At 46.3% G+C, this 19,875-nt stretch overlaps 1 protein-coding gene and 1 non-coding gene across 4 annotated transcripts in view; one reads left to right on the top strand and one right to left on the bottom strand.

Annotated features, from left to right (window-relative positions):
* Nucleotides 1-19,875, bottom strand: part of Pnpla7 (patatin like phospholipase domain containing 7) — a 69,338-nt gene that overhangs the window by 1,263 nt on the left and 48,200 nt on the right. For all 3 annotated transcript variants that reach the window (XM_027422817.2, XM_027422815.2, XM_027422816.2), the window contains exons 22-33: nucleotides 12,374-12,437; nucleotides 11,685-11,853; nucleotides 10,123-10,305; nucleotides 9,237-9,355; nucleotides 5,109-5,265; nucleotides 2,945-3,061; nucleotides 2,720-2,789; nucleotides 2,088-2,204; nucleotides 1,085-1,233; nucleotides 675-827; nucleotides 451-561; nucleotides 265-349 (exon numbers count right to left, since the gene is read on the bottom strand). In XM_027422817.2, the coding sequence (XP_027278618.1) occupies nucleotides 265-349; nucleotides 451-561; nucleotides 675-827; nucleotides 1,085-1,233; nucleotides 2,088-2,204; nucleotides 2,720-2,789; nucleotides 2,945-3,061; nucleotides 5,109-5,265; nucleotides 9,237-9,355; nucleotides 10,123-10,305; nucleotides 11,685-11,853; nucleotides 12,374-12,437 (1,494 nt within the window). The remainder of the gene's footprint in view (nucleotides 1-264; nucleotides 350-450; nucleotides 562-674; nucleotides 828-1,084; nucleotides 1,234-2,087; nucleotides 2,205-2,719; nucleotides 2,790-2,944; nucleotides 3,062-5,108; nucleotides 5,266-9,236; nucleotides 9,356-10,122; nucleotides 10,306-11,684; nucleotides 11,854-12,373; nucleotides 12,438-19,875) is intronic.
* Nucleotides 18,453-18,559, top strand: LOC113836475. The gene has a single exon (XR_003486728.1). It is a non-coding gene; the product is annotated as a U6 spliceosomal RNA (small nuclear RNA).

Below are 19,875 nucleotides of genomic sequence, written 5' to 3'. Positions count from 1 at the left end.
TGTGGTTAGGATACTATATGGAGTGAGGGGAGAGGCCTGAGTGGCCTAGGAGACAATCCTATCGCTATGGGTACTCGGGCTGGACAGGTGGGCTCAGGGTCTTGACACAGTGGAGCAGCAGAGGTTAAGCTTCTTGGTCAGTAGAGCTCAAATGCCAGTGACTTCTTCACAAGCGAAAGTGAGGGTCCACAGCAGGGGGCCTGGGCACCCCTAGCCTGTCCCAACCTTTGTTATGCAGGCCCACGTCCTGGACGTCTAACTCACCGTCCACTACAGCCATCTTGGCTGGCTCAATTCGTGACACAATCTCAGCGAGGTCCGTGAAGGAGGCATTGGGGCAGGTGAATGCCTGGAGGAGAAGACAGCACAGGGACTCAGCACATCCCGTCTTCAGGCTGCACACAGGTGCAGTGGACCCCGCCCTGCTAGACCCTCCACCCTGCTTCTCACCCCACAGTCCTTCCTCTTGCTTGTCCCCTGCTGGTCTTGCAGCATCTTCTCCAGTACACCACTCCGGACCCAGATGTCAAACACTGTCCGCCCATGCTGATACCCAACTTCCTGTGTACATAGGAGGCCCCATCAGGAACTTGGGGAGCCCCTTCCTGTGCCCTCAGAAAAGAGGCTGAAGAGGTAACAACCCTCTTCGCTTGTAGTCAGATGTTGACACTCACAGAGATCTCATCAAACTTGCCAAAGTCCAAGGTGCGGTAGCTGTCAATGGGAGGCCTCAGATACTCGCAATAGTCACTGTTCTTCACCATCTCCAGCTGCCGGACGCAGCACACATACGCCAGGCGTGTCTGAATCTCTGCCATGTTCAACACCTGCCAAGAATGCTTGAGTCTCCTACCCAAGCCCTCCTTCCTGGCCCAGAAACATGATGGGCTCTGAGCCAGAGTCCTGAACTCCCGTGTCCCACAGTTAGTCCCAGGGCCTGGGAAGCAGTACAAACAAGGCCCCCAGATCTGCTGGACTCTGAGCTTGGGAGGTGCTCCTACATCCCTACTGCCAGGGATGGCACATGGAGGATGAGAACGTAAGTCCCAGAGAGGCTATCTAATCCATCTGGTACCAATCCTACCTTGACTTTTGTAGCCAAGGGGTTCCAGCGTTTCCAAAGTAGCCACCATCCAGACAAGGCATCACCATAGTTTGTGAGGTCCATCTCATCCCGGCTGCCAACATCAATGGCAATCACTACCTTTGCCCCCATGGATCTTGCCACATCCGCTATGGAGAAAAAGGTAGCCTGGTTACCACCCAGGTTAAAAATGCAGAATCAGAGGCCTGGAGAGATGCCTTAGCAGTTAAGAGCACTGACTGCTCTTCCAGGAGACTTGGGTTCAATTCCCAGCACCTACATGGCAGCTATACAACTGTCTCTAACTCCAAGATCTGGCACCCTCACACAGATAGACAGACATGCAGGCAAAATACCAATACAAGTGAAATAAAAGTAAATAAATTACTTTTTAAAAAATGCAGAACCAGGGTATGGGGTAGCACTCCAGGAGAGATGGGAAAAACAGATTGGAGGCAGACCCTGCTTTACTGAGCACTAAGAGGGCCCTGTTTCTCTTGGTGGCTCCGTCAGGGGACCATGTGGTCCCTCTCTAGTATTCTTCCTGGGCCTGTGGAGGCAGGAGATCACATGCCCCAGCTTCTGTGTAGTCATGTGCACAGAACTGCGGTCTGAGCCTTCTGAGTATGTAGCCAACAGGTAGCAGGTATGGCCTCACTCATAGTACACCCAACACCTGCAGGCTGTTAGTTTCCAACTGTGGGCACAGATGGAAATCAATTGCTCCTGGTTTGTCTCCTTGGCCTTTGTTCTGTGGCTGCTGTGCTAACAGGCAGAGCCATATGCTGGGAGCATGCTGTGCGCATGTGCACGCATGGGCACATGCGCATGTGCTCGCTACGAGCTGATGCCAGCCTGACATTTTCTCTTGGCATGCTCTAAGGAAAACGTGTACCACCCCAGCCTTCCTGGTGTGGGGGCGGCTGTGGCAGGCAGCCACAGGGCAGAATGACCAAAGAGCTATGTACCAGCACGGGGGGCACTCCCCCATCCTCGGCAGTACCTGGGAGGTTGTTGATGTAACCCCCATCCATCAGCAGGTGTCCGTCCTTGGGGTCGCAGAGAGGGGGCATGTAGCCTGACAGGGACATGCTTGCACGGACATACCTCCATAGAGAGCCTGGAGTATCAAGAAGGTCAGGTGGGAAAGGGTCTGGGAAGGAACCCTTCTCCGCCCTTTGTGGTTCTTGTCCTGCACTGGAGAATCAGAACCTTATCTCTGTCCATCTGAAAGCCCACAGATCCTACCTCCAGGGAGAGCACTAAGCTTGACAGACCACCACCAGACCTCTCGTCTGCACAGGGCTTTGCCTTCAAAGGACAAGGCATTGAAGCATTTATTCCTCTGTGATCTCCAGGTATTAAGTGAAGACCCCTGTGCCTGAGTACATCCCTAATTCTGCTCCTTTCCCAGAGGCCCTTTTATCCACCCGACAGCCCTACTTCAGTGTGCCTATGGCAGAGACATCCTCTACCCACCTTATGCAAATGTGCCTGTGACTCTCCCTTCCTTTTTAAGACCCTCGGTGCCCTCGTGGAGCCACCTGTCCATGCTCCCATACCCGCCTAAGATCCTAGAGCTGCTGAATCCACTAAGCTGACCCTATGGTACTTAGGGTTGGGGAAGGCTCTCACCATCTGTGTGAACCCGCATGGCAGAGGCTGTGATGTCAGTGGTGATGGCAAAATAGGGGAGCCACAGGTCCTGTGGGGAGGACAGGGATCAAAGGAAACCTCGTCTCAAACTGTCCCCTGTCCCACACTGGCAAGGCCCATCTAGAGACAGATGAACATGGAGAAAGCAAGATGGAGTCAAGGTCACTGGGCATCCAGTGCAAGCCAGGTGTGGTAGGGACACACCTCAATCTGCCGGTCTCTGAAGATGCTGCAGATGCTGCTATTGAAGCCAGTACCAGAAAACATAGATGTGATTGGGTAGGTCAGGTCCAATACAGCCTTCATCATCGATGTCATACCCTAGAGACATGGGAGACCTTTGCTGAGAAAAATCACATTTCCATATCAGTATACAGGCAGTCAAGAGAATTCACAGGCCCAACTGCCTCAAGTTTCAGGAGGTGAAGAGGCCAGCACAAACTCCTGGGCTTAGAAGCTAAGAGCTTCACATGGCTCCATGACTTCTGTCCTTTCCTCACACAGCTATACCTTGAGAGCCATTGAGAGCTCCAGCAGACCTTTGTGCTTTGGGCGTCCACATTTTTCTACACAGGAGAGGGAGCATAACGCTGGATAGAACTACCAGCTCTAGACCCTTCCATAAGACAAGTGAGTGGCAATGAAAACAAGGAATAAAACAGCTTCAGATTATGCCCAGTGCCTGAGTTAGGGAAGCTGGACAGAGTGCCCCATCGTCAATCATCTCTTTAACACGGCTGGTGGGTAGGTATGTCCATAGCTCCATCCCCATTGTGTCCTGCAGGGTGGCCACCTCAGCAAGGTACCACAGCTTAGTTCACCCTCAGGATGGTGGGAGGACCAGCCCAAGGTGTCCTGACTCTTCCCATTGCTGATTCTCAGCACCAGATGAGCTGGAGGAAGGAAGGAAAAACACTTCCCACAGGCCCTGGGCTGGACTTTCCAGCCCATGACTAACTACATTTTAAACTATTCTATACCAACTGAACACATTTTCCTGTGGTCACTGCTCTTAGAGGCCACCCCCAGTGACTGCTGACATATCATCAAGGACAGGATGTGTCACCAGGCTCCCTTTTTTGATGGCCACTCATTCCATGGAAGAAATATTTCTGGACAGAGAGCCTCAGGCTGTGCCCTAAGCTTTGTGAATGCAGCAGACAGCCCACTCCTCAGCTTCTGCATGAGGATGACCAATTTTCTTTTCTTTGAAATCTTTTGATCCCACGCATGGTTTCAGCGGGGTTCCATTTGTTCCAGCAGTCCAGCCTCGAGAAGGCTATGAGCTGCCTGCTGGCAAGATGGGGCTAAGGGAACCTGCTCTGCTTCCTTTGATTCTGTTTGATGTTTCCACTCTGATTCTGGTGTCCATTTATGACAAGGCTGGACTAACAGCAGAGAAGCTGCATCTCCTGTGCAGCCTAGAGCCTACCCTCAGCCCCAAGGCAATACTCCCTTCTCCAAAATCATCTAGGGCTAGGGACCAGGCAACAAGGCATGCCTCCCAAGCATACTGGAATGATCCATACTAACCAATCTGAAGCTGCATTCCTGCCTTTCCTTTGCCTCAGAAACCTGAGGCATAGCTGGGGAATGGGAGAATCTTGGAGCAGTTGGGGGAGGAGTTGAATGTGATCAAAATATACTGTATGAAATTCTCAAAGAACTAATAAAAAGGTTAAAAGATGTGAAGTTGGGAAGAAGACATGTTGGGGAGATTAAAGGGAGAGTCGAGAGGGTAAATGGGAGGTAGATATGACATACACATATAAAATTCTCAAGAATAAAAATATTTTTTAAATAAGAAACCTGAGACCTGTACTCTTTCCTGATCTCGACTGACTCTAGTTCTATCTTTCTTCCTTGCCCACTGTAGCCCTAGTGTAGCTGTGCCTCTCGTTTCCAGAGACTATAGGATCCACTAGCTCTCCTTTAATGGCATCGGTCCTCCATGTTGTCACCTGGTAAACCTATCAGTTAAGACCAAAGCACAGCCAATCGATGGTGGTGCACGCCTTTAATCCCAGCACTTGGAAGGCAGATGCAGGCGGAGCTCTGTGAGTTCAAGGCCAGCCTGGTCTACATAGTGAGTTCTAGGACAGGCAAGGCTACACAGTGAAACCCTGTCTCCAGGGGGTGGTGGAGGGAAGCCTAGAACACAAACCCGACCACCTCCCACTACCTGCCTTAGCGTCACATCCCCCACCTACCTCAGGCCACTCCTGTCACCTACTTCTACCCATCTCCCACCATCTGCCTGATCTTCTACTGTTTTATGCTCTCTCTCTGCCACACGGGTCATGCTGTGACCTACATTCCAGTCTCCTTGAAATCAGAGCCTTTCTGAGGGTGGAGGGTACCCGCTTACCTCTGCCCACTGCTTGGCCCGGATCCGCATCTGGCTGTAGCTCCGCTCCTCAGCAAACAGAGCACCCATGAAAGACCCAATGGATGTCCCTCCGATCATGTCCACTGGGATGCCACACTCTGCTAGGGCCCTGAGGATACCTACCTGGGCACAGCCTCTTCACCGGTAAGAAGAGAGAAAGAAAATGAGCACCACAGACAGGACAGCACTTGAACTATATGCCCTGAGCCTCAGAAGCAGCCCCCCATGATCAGAGAATTCTTCCCGCCTCAGAACCTTAAGTTTGCATGAGCACAGACAATGGCCCAAAGAGAGGAAAGGCTCCCAGGGGGAGTCTGGATAGGTGTACAAGTGAAGGGGAAGGAGGCCGGTTTATTTTTATTTTAGGTGTGTGTGTTGCCGGCATGCATGTCTGTGCATGCAGTGCCTGCAGAGTCCAGATCCCCTGGAACTGGAGTTATAGGCAGCTGTGAGTGGCTATGTGGTTGCTGGAAACTGAACCAGGAAGTGTAGCCAGTGCTTTTGACCATTGAGCCTTCTCTCCAGCTCCCAGCCTGTTTTACAAAGTGAGTTCCAGGACACGGAAAGACCCTGTTTCCTCAAAAAACAAACAAACAAAACCAACAGAGTTGAGAGCTGGGTGTAGTGGCACACGCCTTTAACAATATCACTCTGGAGGCAGAGGCAGGTGGATCTCTGTAAGCTCAGAACCAGACTAGTCTACATACAGAGTTCCAGGCTGGCCAGGGTTATTTAGTGAGAGAGACCATGTCTCAAAAAAAGAAAATAAATAAATAAAAACAAGAGTTGAAAAAGTTGAAGACAGGCTTGACAACTGACAGAGAATGGGAAACTAACTATAAGCAGGATGACGTGGAGATTATAAACATGACACATATAACTGGGATGAAGCAACCAACAAATGAGTTTAAAGGAAACTAGACACAGCTAAAGAGAGGTAAGGTTTAACTCTATTGTGCCAGCATAACTCAGATATTGCTGTCCTGAAATCACAGCAACTGTGACATTCTCACACAGGTGACATGGAGTTGCCAAGTAGGGTAGGCTGGGCTCCCCTCAACCCTGCTGCTGTACAGGTCTCCAGCAGCCACACTAACTATGTAGTTAACCCTTACTGTTAACCACCTACAGTGGCCATACAGGGGCCTCCTGCACCTTACTCTTCTTTCCCTAACTGTTTTTTCAAAGTCCACACTTTTGCTTTGTTGACACTTTCTAACATATGCTTTAATTTCTGCTCTTGTTGGGTTTTTTGGTTTTTTTTTTTTTTTTGAGATATTATAACCTGTTGGCCTCAAACTCACCACCCTCCTCCTCAGCGTCATGGGCACACTGTTCCAGACTATAGCCAAGGTTGTCTTTCCACCGTGTCAGAATTTACTTTATAAATAACAATAAACTCACAAGCTACCTTGGTTTCATTGGCTGCAACTTATCAAGCAACCTGATTTCCCTTGATAGATGGCTGTCCCATGTTCTTTTATTCCGATCTTAATTACTAATTAACCCTCAAATTGCATGTGTGTGTGTGAGAGAGAGAGACAGAGAGAGAGAGAGAGAGAGAGAGAGAGAGAGAGAGAGAGAGAGAGAGAAACACAGAGAGAGACACAATAACTACAAAAGAGCTGAAGAGGCCTTCCTGGAAGTAGAGTCAATACACACACACAATCACTGTAGGTGTTTAGTAGTAAAGTGTTAACTACATACTTAGTGTAGCTGCTGGAGACCTGTACAGCAGCAGGGTTGAAGGGAGCCCAGCCTACCCTACTTGGCATCTCCATGTCAGTAAAAGACTCTGTCTTGGGGCTGGAGAGATGGCTCTCCATGGTTAAGAGTACTAACTGCTCTTCTAGGGGACCTAGGTTCAATTCCTAGCACCCACATGGCAGCTCACAACTATCCAGGATCCAACACCCTCACACAGACATACAAATAGGCAAAACACCAATAAGATGATAATTAAAAAAAAAAAAAACAGTCTCAAAAAGCAAGGTAGATGGTACTTGAGGAATGATACCTGAGATTGTCCTCTGCGATTCCTGCCACAACACACATACACAGAGACAGGGAGAGAGGGACACAGACAGAAACAGAAAGGCAGAGAGACAGTGAGATAGAGACAGAGAGAAACAGAAAGGCAGAGACACAGAGAGATAGAGACAGAGAGAATGACACAAAAATTAATACTTTCATTCAAAGATGCCACTGAAGAAGAAGCAGAGACTGAGGGACAACACTGGCATAAATGCTCCTGGAAGGAATCTCAGTCAGAACAAAGAATGTTCCCAACTCAACAATAAGAGTCAATCTCTTCAAAATGAGCAGAGACTTCACATGGATACTTCCCAACAATGAAAAGGCACCAGAGTGAGTTACAAATCTGAGTAACAGAAAGCATCACTGTGCATCTATTAGAGTGGCTACAATTTAAATTCTGACAACACCAAGGATAAACCAGAAGAGAAAAACTGAACTCTCACACTAGCTGGTGGGGATATAAATGGTATCATTACCCCACGATCAGGTAATTCCACTCCTGTCCAAGAGGGAAGAAAATATGCCTTCACAAAAAAAAAAAAAAATAGATAATTTTGTTCCTTATAACTGAAACCAGAAAACAACCAAACATCTTATCAGGAGGAAATCTGTGCAAAATATGGTAATGATGGAATACCGCTTCCTCCTTCCCTCCCTCCCTCCTTCCTCCCTCCCTCCCTCCCTCCTTCCCTCCCCCGCCCCCCAGACAGGGTTTCTCTGTGTTAACATTCCTGGCTGTCTTGGAACTCGACTTTTTTATTTTTTCTTTTTAGATCAGGCTGGCCTCGAACTCACAGAGATCTGCCTGCCCCTGTCTCCTGAGTGCTGGGATTAAAGGCGTGCACCACCACGCTCAGAAACTCCTAAGAAGGAAATGTTCAGACTCCCATGGATATGATTTATCTCTGAAAGAGCTACACCCTCACAATGGAACCTCATGAGGATTATGAGAGTGAGGGATAGAGGCAGAGCCACAGGCAGATGAGGGTGCAGAGAGACCAACAGATGGAGGTTATTTGAGGGTTAGGAAGTCAGTAATCTAAAACTTAAGGAAACACACAATTAGTCAGATAGGAATACTGCTTAGGATTACAGAAAAGTCAATATCCAAAAAAAGAGTTGAAAGTATTTGTTTCTAGGAAGCCTATAGATTTGGCTCTGGGACAGGAGGCAGAGGCAGAGGACTGTTTCTTGTGTGCCCTGCAGAATCACTCGGCTTTTAAGTACACCTTGAGTCAGGCAGTAGATTCTTCAAAGAAGCTGCTGGCCTGACCTGCAAACCAGGACCAGGTCTGCACCTAACTGTTATCCAGGCCCACAGGAAGGACCAGGGCCTCCCCTACCTGACAATGGCACACCCCTCCTCTAGGCCAGTTCCCCCACAATTCAAGATACAACGTGCACGCATTGGGGGGGGGCGGTCACTTCACTATAGACTGAGCAGAGCCAGGACTCAGTTCATTGTGGGCCAGCTCCAGAGCACCCCTCCTCCTGGGGAGATGAGGAGCCTGACATGGTCCCTTCATGCATATCAGGATCACTACGTCATCCTCCTCATGATGCCCCCAGGCTTCTACTTCTTTCAGCTCAGAAGGGTCGGATGACAACTCAGGGCAGGAATTACATGGGCTAAAAATCCTTTAAAGAACCCAAAGCCTAAAGAACTAAAGGATATTTCTCTAGTTCGTGAGCAGAGCAGGTCATTCTTCCATAGAAAATACATTGAAATGGAAAGAACCATGGGGAGCCCAATGGGGAACTGGCAAAGGACAAGAACAGACAATGTTCAAAGAGGAGACACATGGCTAACCAAACAAGTGCTTCTAAGCATAGACAGTCAGACAACACACACATTTTCTTCTACCAAACTGGTAACACTGAAATCCAGAACATTTGGGATATAAACACACATGTACCTAGACATGCGGACCACATGTACCTAGACTCTTTCCTGAGCACAGTAGAGTGGTCCAAGGATCTCTTCACCTGTGACACCATACTACTGTCTTCCCCACACAGGGTAAAAAAAGCCTGTGGGAGTGACTGTCACACAGTTGGGTGGGGGCTCACCTTGCTCCACCCCCTCCAAGTACCAAGGCAATGGCATTGCCTGTCAGCACCCGTGCCAGGCGGGAAAAGTCTGAGTGACGGTCTGGGGATCGTTGGAAAATGCGTGTGTACATCTCAACCTGCGAGGAGGCAAAGGAAAACAGAGATTTGTGCATTTCTCCAGCTAAAACTTTGCATGTCCTGACTTGATTCAAATCCTATCCTTTTCAGGACATAGAACACCTCATTAGCATTCAAGTGCCTGACAGGGTCCAAGTTAACCTAAGGGGTGCTGGCAGAGGACAAACAGACCCAAAGGGAGCTTTTAGACTGCCTAAGACCACAGAGCCCCTCATGATGTCCTCACAGGATTCTCTCCACTGGCCCTTTGTGTAGACAGTACTTTTTCGGGCATATGGTCTGGGCAGAGATACAGTCAACAGGGTGTTGTCCACTGAGCTGTGGGTATACAATGGGCTACAATGTGTGGACAGCCCCAGTGCTTCCCACTACCTAGTTTTCACAGTGAGCCCAAAGAACTAAAGATGGCTGAGGAAGAGGTGTCTGTGTCTGCTCTGAAGGGATAGCATAGTGACCTAACCACGTGATTCCTTTGGGGCCTCAACTAAATGTGAGACTCTCTGCCTTGGTCAAGCCCAGATTCCTGGGTTCACTGGTTCCCACGTCTTGATGGACTCTGTGTTTGTACCTCCTCCATCTGCAAAGTAGCCCAGGAATTCCAAAGTTACGGTCATAGTGTTCAGAAGCACAACAGGCAAGCCCAATGAGAACCCACAAGCCCTGATGCTGCATAAAGGGGGATAAAGATAGTTCTAAATGTGTAACAGGAGGCCAGAGATAATGTAGGCAGGGCTCAGTCCCACTGCGCTAGCCCACCAGGCCTCACCAACTTGGGCAAGCTCCTCTTAGAGAAGACACGGCGTGGGCAGCGGAGATGCAAGTGGCCAGAGCACCAGCTTCGCATGTTGAGCCACTCCACTGTGCGGGCAGGCCCTGGACCCTCCTCTTTGTGCAGCAAGATAAGTTGCTTCTGGGCGCGCACAGCTGTGTTCTCCAGCATCCGTTCCAGCTGGAGGAGAGTAAGGCCTGGTCAGCAAGTCCCAGTAAGCCTGAGGACCAAGGACCACCACAGAGCTGTTTCCAAGGTCTACACTCATCACCACTCTGATGGCTGGCCCCAGAGAAGACAGTGTGAGGCCGGTCTAGTTAGTAGTTAGCCTATAATGATGGCCCATTCTGAGGCTACTAATACCCTGACCACATGGTCCACTTAATTGTATGTGCTGGGTGGCCAACACGGCTGCAAGGGTGCTGGGAGTATGAGACAGGATTGCTTTCCACCCCCACCCCCCCACACCCATGCCTCAAACACTCCCTTTGGACTTATGCTGTGACTTTCACTTTTCTTACAAAATAACACTGCTCCTGCATAATGGGAACACACATCAGAGTGGGATGATTTGAGCTGTTCCAGGGTTAGACAGGCAGGGCAGATGCTTGAAATGAAAGCCAAGCGGGTAGATCAGAGGAGAAGGGAATGCTAATTCAAATGAAGAGATGTCACTTCACACTACTTAGTTAATGGAAATGAGTGGACTCAAAGTATTCATTCCTGGGGAGGACATGGAGCTGGCTCTTCAGTCATACCTGCAGCCATTCACAACAGAAAACTGGAAACAAAACCAGTAAGTAATTTTGCAGCATCTAGTAAGTACAAACATACCCTTTGGGGTCAGCAACTTGAAAGCGTCTGAAGAGAACTTGTACTTGCTTGTTACTTACTATGAAGTAACTGGTAGAGAATGCATGAACAGATAGTGGGAGCTCACAAATGGAAAACTAAACAGCCACAAAAACAGAAGAAATAGTGGGCTCTATCAAAATCCGAGGTATTAACGAAAAAGTAAATTTCATGTGGGACAGTGGGGGCACATGTCTTTAATCTTAGCATGTGTGAGGCAGAGGCAGGAGGGTCTCTGAGTTCAAGGTCAACCTGGTCTACAGAGTTAGTTCTAGGAGGTACAGGGCTACACAAATAAACTCTGTCTTGAAAAATCAAAACAAACAAAAAACCAAACTAAACAAACAAAAAAGTAATTTCAGAATGATACAAAACAGGGCACTGCTGGTCGGTGGTGCACACCTTTAATTCCAGCACTTGGGGGAGGCAGAGGCAGGCGGATCTCTTTCAAGGCCAGCCTGATCTACAGAGTGAATTTCAGGACAGGCTCCAAAACTACAGAGAAACCCTGTCTCTAAAAACTGACCTCCCCACCAAAAAACAAGAACAAGAACAACAAAAAACCAGGGCACTATTTCTGTATAATCTTTAGGAGTAAATACAACAAAGGTCTCTAAAGAGTGGATGGCAAACATGTGGGAGCTCTTCTGAGTTTTTGAAGCATTTCTACTGAAGGAAATGGGATGGGAGTCCCTCTGAGTACTCACCTCACCCACCGCTGGCTCTTGCTCACCCAAACCCACAATGAGGATGCAGTCAGCCTGACGGATGCAGCGCTGGGTCCAGGGTGTGAGTGTGCTGTCTGCTTGATATAGCACAATCCGGTGGATGTCCTCCTGTTGCCCCAGCCAGCTGGATAGCCGGTACTCATGGATACTGAAAGATATAAGGCAGCATCTCACCATTTTTTAAAAAAGAATTTAATTAAAAATTAAAAAAAAATTAAGACAGGGTCTCACTATATAGCACTAGCTGGCCTGAAACTCCCTACATACACTAGGCTAGCCTCAAACTCACTGTGACTGGCCTGCTTCTGCCTCCTGAGTGCTGACACCTCACCCTCTATGGGGTCTCCTAGGTGCCTCGTCTAAGGCTTGCAGTTGGGCAGTTGAGCAGAGGCTGTGTGTGGCCAGGCCTAGATGTTTGGGGCTTAAGCGAAGGTAAGATGCAGAGCTGCTTACATAAGGAGGGCCTTGTTGTCTTCTGGGACCTCTGATGGTTCCCAAGCAAATATACAGAGTAGAGGGTATAGCTACATGAGGAACATGCTGGAATATACAGACACCAAGGCCCAGGGTTATGGGGTCCACCACAGGACCATACCAGGACAGCTAAGAAAGAAGTTCAGGCTGACTAAATTTCTCTACATGGGACCACAAGGGGGCTGGAAGCGCACCTGTCTAGAGCAGCAGAACCAAGGCGTTGTTTGATGTTGTCACTGGTCAGTAGCAGGACAGGACCTGAGAACAACCACCCATTTCAGAAGTCTGTCCCAGCAGCCACCTCTAAGGACAAGTAAAGGACAGAGTGTTTATACCTTGTCCTGAGGTCAGCTCCCTGGGAGGGATTGCTGGTAATGGGGATGAGGCAAGTTTTTTAGCTGCCTCTCCAAATCTGGGTCTCCTGTTGACATATGAACCAAGTCTTTGTAATCCTACCATCACGTGTGTGGACACAAGCTGGGGCAAGAACAGCCTGCAACAGTAAAACTTAAATCCCTGTAATTTCCAAAAGCCACATCTAAAGTGGCCTGGATCCAAATCTAGTTCATTCGAATACAGATGCCAAGCTTTCACATCCATGCTCCCACATTAGCAAGAAAAGGGCTGGCGTGCCTCAGAAGTGACGCAGAGTGGACAGCAATGGCCACTCTCAGGAACCTGCCTCAGGAGTACACTGGCCATAAGTGGAAAAGGGCCTAGCAACAGGAAAGCCAATAATAATACACATTCTTAACAATATTAATAATAATATCATTCTTAACAAGCCAGCAGTGGTAACCCAGCCTTTAATCCCAGCATTTAGAAGGCAGAGACAGGTGGATCCCTGTGAGTTCAAGGCTAGCCTGGTCTATATGCTTCCAGTTAGGCTAGAGCTAAATAGTTAAATACTGTCTCAAAACAAACAAACAAACAAACAAAAAATCATTCTCAACAAGCTCTTCCAAGAGTGTGTAATTAAGAGCTAATTCATGCTGGGTGGTGGTGCACCCCTTTAATCCCAGCATTCAGGAAGCAGAAGCAGGCCGATCTCTTGAGTTTAAGGCCAGCTTGGTCTTCTTAGTGATTTCCAGGACAGGCTACCCAGAGGATGAAACTCTGCCTCAAAAAACATACTAACAAAAAAGCTAATTCATAAGAGCCCTCCCCGCCAACACACACAACAGGGTCTTAGACTAGTCTTGAACTCCTAAATTCAAGCAATTGACCTAGCTTTGCCTTTCAAGTAGCTGGGACTACAAGCAAACACCACTGCATCTGGCAATAGTATCATATTTTAATTAGCAGCTGTTTCTTAGAGGAATACAGAATAAGGGTATCTTTACAGATGGGAAGACTACTGGTGTTGTGCCCAAGTTTCGAAAATGCCCAGAGACCACCAGGGAGACAGAACCATGGAACTGTAAAAGCAAGGTTTTATTGTTCATCCAACCATGACAGGGACTCTGTCTGGCTAGCTGAAGTAGCAGCTTCCAGAGGGAGTGAAGTTCCCTATCTACTGCTAAGTTTTAAAAACAAAAGTCACAGGATTACATCAGTAGGTACAGGTTGGTTTCTGATTGGTTGCCATTTGGGAATAATGATGAGAATTTCTCAAAGTCATATTTTGGCATGAAATACTTATGAACCAATTATTCTCATTGGTCATTGCTGAGAGGGAACATGCTGTGGTTTTTATGGCTTTGTCTTGTTACTCACAGGTGGCCTGTTGTTCATAGATACCAATAGTTTTCAGAGCTATATACAGGGGAGTTTTTTTTGTTTTTTGTTTTGTCTCCCCTGGAGTTTCTTTTATGGCCAAACAGTTCCCAGGAACCAAGTATCTAGGAGACTATGGGGGTCTGGAGTTTCTTTGTATTCAGTTTTGGCCCTAGGCTCTGGGAGGCCAGAGGATCTGGAGTTTCCTTGTGTCAGAGGCCTATGTGTCTTTTCGGTAGCCTGTCGTGGCTGCTAAAGCAGGGGCTGAGAGAGGGTCTGGTCCCTTCACTGGAATGTGGCTATCACAACTCTTAAGTGAAACTGTACAAATGTAGCCAGGCATGGTGGCACATGCCTGCAGAGGGAAATGGATCTCTGGGAGTTTGAGGCCAGCCAGAGATACAAAAAGAGACCTTGTTTCAAAAATATTAAACAACAGAACAACCAGAACAATAACAACAAGCAAAAAAAAAAAAAAAAAAAAAAAAAAGTGGAAACTGTTTAAGTAGGCAGATCTGTCCCAGCACAGATGTGAAAAGCAAAGGGCAGCAGGTCCTACGTGCACTTTGAGGCCAATGCTTCCTCAACCTGGACAGCAGCAGATGGGGCAACACACTTTCTCCACCTCCTGCAGTCAAGAGGCCTTCCTGCACAAGACAGATGGTATTTTGCTACATAAAACACGGAGGTGCTAGTCTGACCTCAGGCTAGATCCCCTTGCCCTCAGGGTACTTCTCCTGTCTAAGCTCCCCTGCTAGATTTGGGACTAGAGATAGTATTCTAGGCTCTCACAGCCAAGGCTTCCAGCGCTTCCCATTACTTGATGCTGACCATGTCTCTGTCTGCCAAAGGCTCTGGGTTCTGTGTAGGGAGGCCGGATGCTGCTTCCCACAGAGCACAAGGTAGGCAAGTCTAGGTGAGGGGAGCCTCTGGCCTCATTGGAACCAGATACTCCAAAAGTCAGAACTACCTGCCTCCACTCTATGGGGTGTAGCCCAAAGGCAGTATCCAGCCAGGTTGCCATCCCAGGTCCCTGTGGTCTGGACAGCACTGCCATCAGGCTTTCTGACAGCTTCTCTTCTAGGTTACTGGATCCAGAGAAGCTAGAGGACAAGGGAACAATACTGTCCTTCATAAAAGAAAACTTCTCAGCCTGGATATATAACACCCTTGGAAATGAAAGAAATGTACCAAATGCAGCCACCTGACTCAAGGCAAAGGTGGGCACAATGTGGGTTTTCTAAATGAGGGTTCTGGTTCAATTGACAGGCCAGTTCTACAGGTGACCTTGAACTTACCACCTCTCCCCTTTCTGACTTGTAGTACTCAAGAATCACCATGGGATACGATTGTCCCTGAGATCGGAAGGGGCAGGTCAGGAGAGCTGGGCTCAGCTCCTGCTCTTAGATACAACTTCCTAGCTTAGAGGGAGGCTCATTGAAGACACAGGATATTAAAAGGAGGTGAAACATGTTATAAGGGGAGAGGAAGTGTTCCATCCTCTAGGGAAGTTCTATAAGCTAAGGAAGTAAACAACTCACATAATTCTAGGAAGTCACTGAAACTAACCAGATTTACTAGGTTCTGACCTCCCCAAGGTTATATAAGCAGCAAGGACTGCTCAGAGACACTCAGACCTCTCAATGGCCTAGAAGAGGCAGATCAGCCAGGCTACCTGAAAGAGGCAGAGACCAGCTGAGCTCCCTGAAGGACATTCTTCAACATGTTAAGCTGCCAATAGGTTATGTAGTGAGCTCTAGATTTTCAGTTTTCGTGGCTGTGACCCATGCTGGGGTGGGCTTTTGGTGATGCAACTGTCTTTGAGTCATTTCTGCTCCAGTAAGTAACCCTTCACCTATGTTCCTGTAAGAAACCGAATAAAACTGACTGGTTCACCGAGTTAGATTTTGGTGGTATCTGTACTTTAGTTTGTCATTGGTTCCCTATCTGGGTTGAGTATCGAGCTACGTGTTCATGTTTTGTTGTGGAATTTTTGTACACTGTATGAAGATATGTTGTTGTGATTGGTTAATAAAAAGCTGCATGGCCAATAGCGAGGCAGGAGGTACAGGTGGGACTTCCAGGTGCAGAGAGAACTCTGAGAAGGAAAAAGGCAGAGCTGCCAGGCAGATATGGGGAGGTGCAAGAGATGCAAAATGGGAGAGAGGTGACGCCATGTGGCAGAATGTAGATTAATGGATTAAGTTCTAAGAACTAATTGAGACAAGCCTATGTGGAAGGCCAAGCTTTCATAATCAATAAGAAGTGTCTGTGTTGTTATTTGGGAGCTGGTAATTCAAAGATAGTTTGACAAGAAAACTTGCTACAATGTTTCCCTAGGAGCAGTCCCACCTACATGGGTGCACCTTGTATGTGAGTATTCTCTCTCATCAGATTCAGACCAGCTGATAAGCAGAGCACGATTTGTTTATGATGACCTAAAGACATTGTCCCTGAAATAAATATCCAGTAAGGTGTACTTGAATTATATAAAAGTTCCTACTCTGTAAAAGGCACTGTTCAGTGAATGAAAAGTAAAGACACTGACCAGGAAAAAATATTCACAAACGGAATGTCTTATGGAAAACGGTTATCTAAAATAGATACAACAGACTCTTAAATTTCAACAATATGGAAACAACCAAGGAGCCTGGAAAGATGGCTCAGTTGCCAAAGTACTTGCCACGCAAGCCTGACAACTATCAGCTCCCTAGTGCCCAAGAAAAAAAAAAATCCAGGCTCACCTGCTATCCCACACTGGTGGAACAGACAGACACAGGTGGATCCCTGGGGCTTGCTAGCTAACTAGCCTAGCTGATCAGGGATGCACAGATGAACAAAGCACATGAAAAAATATCCCGTACTACATACCATAAGGGAAGCAACAAAGATTAGTGGTTTCCAAGGGTTGTTTGGGAAAAGGGATGAACACACAGAGCAGAGGACCCTTAGGACAACTGAAAACACCTTGAGTGGTACTGTAGTAGTGAACACACATCATCACACACACCCAAACCCACAGAACTACAACAGGAGTGAGCCTCATGTCCACTCTGAACCCTGGGCAATGATAAGGCGATACAAGTCCCATTCTGGTAAGGAATGCTGGTAGGAGGGATAGCTGTCCATGGTAATGGGGCGGGGAAGACTTGTAGAATCCACATAACTTCCCAGTTTTGCTTTGATCCTACAAGTCTTCAAAAACCAAAGGTTTTATTTTATTTTATTTATTTTTGGTTTTTCGAGACAGGGTTTCTCTGTGTAACTTTGGAGACTGTCCTGGCACTCGCTCTGGAGACCAGACTGGCCTCGAACTCACAGAGATCCGCCTGCCTCTGCCTCCCGAGTGTGCTGGGATTAAAGGCGTGCGCCACCAATGCCTGGCTTTATTTTTTTTTATTTTATTTTTTTTAGTCAAGGTCTTTCTTTGTAGCAGTAACTGACTTAGAACTTACTATGAAGATCAGAATCAAAGGTTTTATTTATTTATCTATTTATTTTGAGTCAAGGTCTTTCTATGTAGCGGTGACTGGCTGCTCACTATGAAGATCAGATCAGGTTGGCTTAAATTTGTAGCAATCTTCCACCTCTGCCTCCCAAGTGCTGGGATAAGAGGTGTGCATCACCATACCTTCCCCACCAGCCTTCAAAGTAAGAAAACTAATGGCCCAATGAGAAAATGAGAAAAAGGGACTGGGATGTATTTGAAAGTAGAGTACTTGTTTAACATGTATGAGGCCCTGGATTCTACCTCAGCATTCAATAAAACAAACAAAAACAGAAAAAAGAGCAAGCAAGCAGAATATATGGATATTATATCAAAGAAAATGTATACAGAGAGCAAATCCCTACATGAAATGTTTAGTGTCATAAACCAACAGAAAAAAAAAAGCAAATTAAAATTAGGGCATATGGACCAGGTATGGTGGTACATGCCTTTAATCCCAGCACTCAGGAGGCAGAGGCATATGGATCTCTGAGTCCAAGGCCAGCCTGATCTACAGAGTGAATTCTTAGACCCTGTTTCAAAAAAAAGAAAAAACAAAACAAGCTACAAGCAAACAACAAAAAACAAGAGTTGAAGAAATTAAAGAGCTTCAGGCCAGCCTAGACAACATGAGACCCTGTCTCAAAAACAAGATTAAATAAATAAAATTAGGCCATGCTATCACTATGCCCCTATTAAGATAGCTAAAATTAAAACAGTGATGAGGGGATGGAGAGATGGCTCAGAGGTTAAAATAGTGATGACACAGAATATTGGCAAGGATGTGAGGAAACTGGTCCTTCACACATTGTTGGTGGGAATACACATGGTATAGATACTGTGGAGAAAGCCTGGCAGTTTCCTATTAGACTGAGCATAGACTCCAGAGAAATGGAAATTTATATGTATGAAAAAAGCCATCCATTACACAAATGGTCACAACAATTTAATTCACAATATTCCCAAACTGCAAACTACCCAAACATCCTTCAATAATGAGTGTCTAAATAAACTGAAACATGCCTTCAGTGGTGTGAATACAACGTAGCAATAAAAGGGAAGCAAGTCATGTTTGCTTTGGTAACACATATACTAAAAGTGAATAAAAATAATACAAAGATTAGCATGGCCCCAGAACAAGGATGATATGCCAATTTGTGAAGTGTTCCATATTTTAAAAAAGAAAGAAAATCTCACTTGGCCACATGCTCTGATTCTATTTTTATAAATTTCTCAAAGTGACAAAAATCAGAGATTAAGGACAGTTGTTTGGATGTCAGTGCGAAGGGTGTTATAGAACAAGGCAGCTTTGAAGCGCAGCTGGAAGGGTTTCTATGGCAATGAGAGTTCTGCAGTGTGGTCCTGGATACCTGGCTATGCCTGTGTCAAAGGAGGGGCACACGTGCATTCACATACATACATGGGCATGCATACGTACACGCCTTTAGAGAACCCTTAGTATCACATGTGCTGTTACTGGGGACACTGGAAAAGGTCATGGGGGCCATACTTTACTTTTTTACCTCACCATTTCTTATGATTCTATAATTATCTTGAAATAAGTTTTTTCCACAGAGCAACTTGACACTGTGCTGGATGCAGCCTATATAATCTGACCAATGTCACTGAAAGTGAACAGGACTTTCTATATGCTTGCAATATGGACTACAAAACAAAGGCCAAGACTATCAAACAAACCAGGTATGGTGGTGCACACTTTTAGTCCCAACCTGGTCTACATAGAGAATTTCAGGACAGCCAGAGCTACACAGTGAGTGAGACTCCATCTCAAAAATCATAAACAGAAACAACAATAAACCTAATTTTAAACTATATATACCACTACATTAAGTTTTTATTTAAGAATAACTTATAAAAAATAGATAATGTGATATCTTTCAATTTTACAGATCTTTGAATTGCATTTAATGTTTTACATCTGTGTTTTATATCTATCTTACATATTTTGTGTTTTATATATATTACATATTTAATGTTTTATATCAGTGGTTCTCAACCTTCCTAATGCTTCCACCCCTTAATGAAGTTCCTCATGCTGTGGCGAACTCAATCATAAAATTATTTCATTGCTACTTCATAACTGTAATTTTGTTACTGTTATGAATTGTAACGTAGGTATCGGATACACAGGATATCTGATATGTGACCCCCCAAAAGGGTCATGACCCACAAGTTGAGAACCACTATTTTATATAATTTAAATATCTGTAGGATAGAGGACAAGTTTGTACCATACTGAAATAGATATTCTAATAATATCTTGTTTTATGATCATTGAACAAAACCACTTTACAGAGACATTCCTGAAACTTTTACTATAACGTTCCATGAGTATCTTATCATATGCTCACTCAAAATTACATAAACACTTGTAAATAAAACATTGAGAAACTAGCCCTGGAGACAGACCAATGAACACTTGCAAATAAAGATGAAGGAAATAAAGGGCAAACTGTAACTCAACGGGCTACG

The sequence above is a fragment of the Cricetulus griseus genome, chromosome 6 (assembly GCF_003668045.3).
Source record: "Cricetulus griseus strain 17A/GY chromosome 6, alternate assembly CriGri-PICRH-1.0, whole genome shotgun sequence".
NCBI lineage: Eukaryota > Metazoa > Chordata > Mammalia > Rodentia > Cricetidae > Cricetulus > Cricetulus griseus.
The sequence above is the reverse complement of the archived record's forward strand: the minus strand, read 5'-3'. Positions and strand labels throughout refer to the sequence as shown.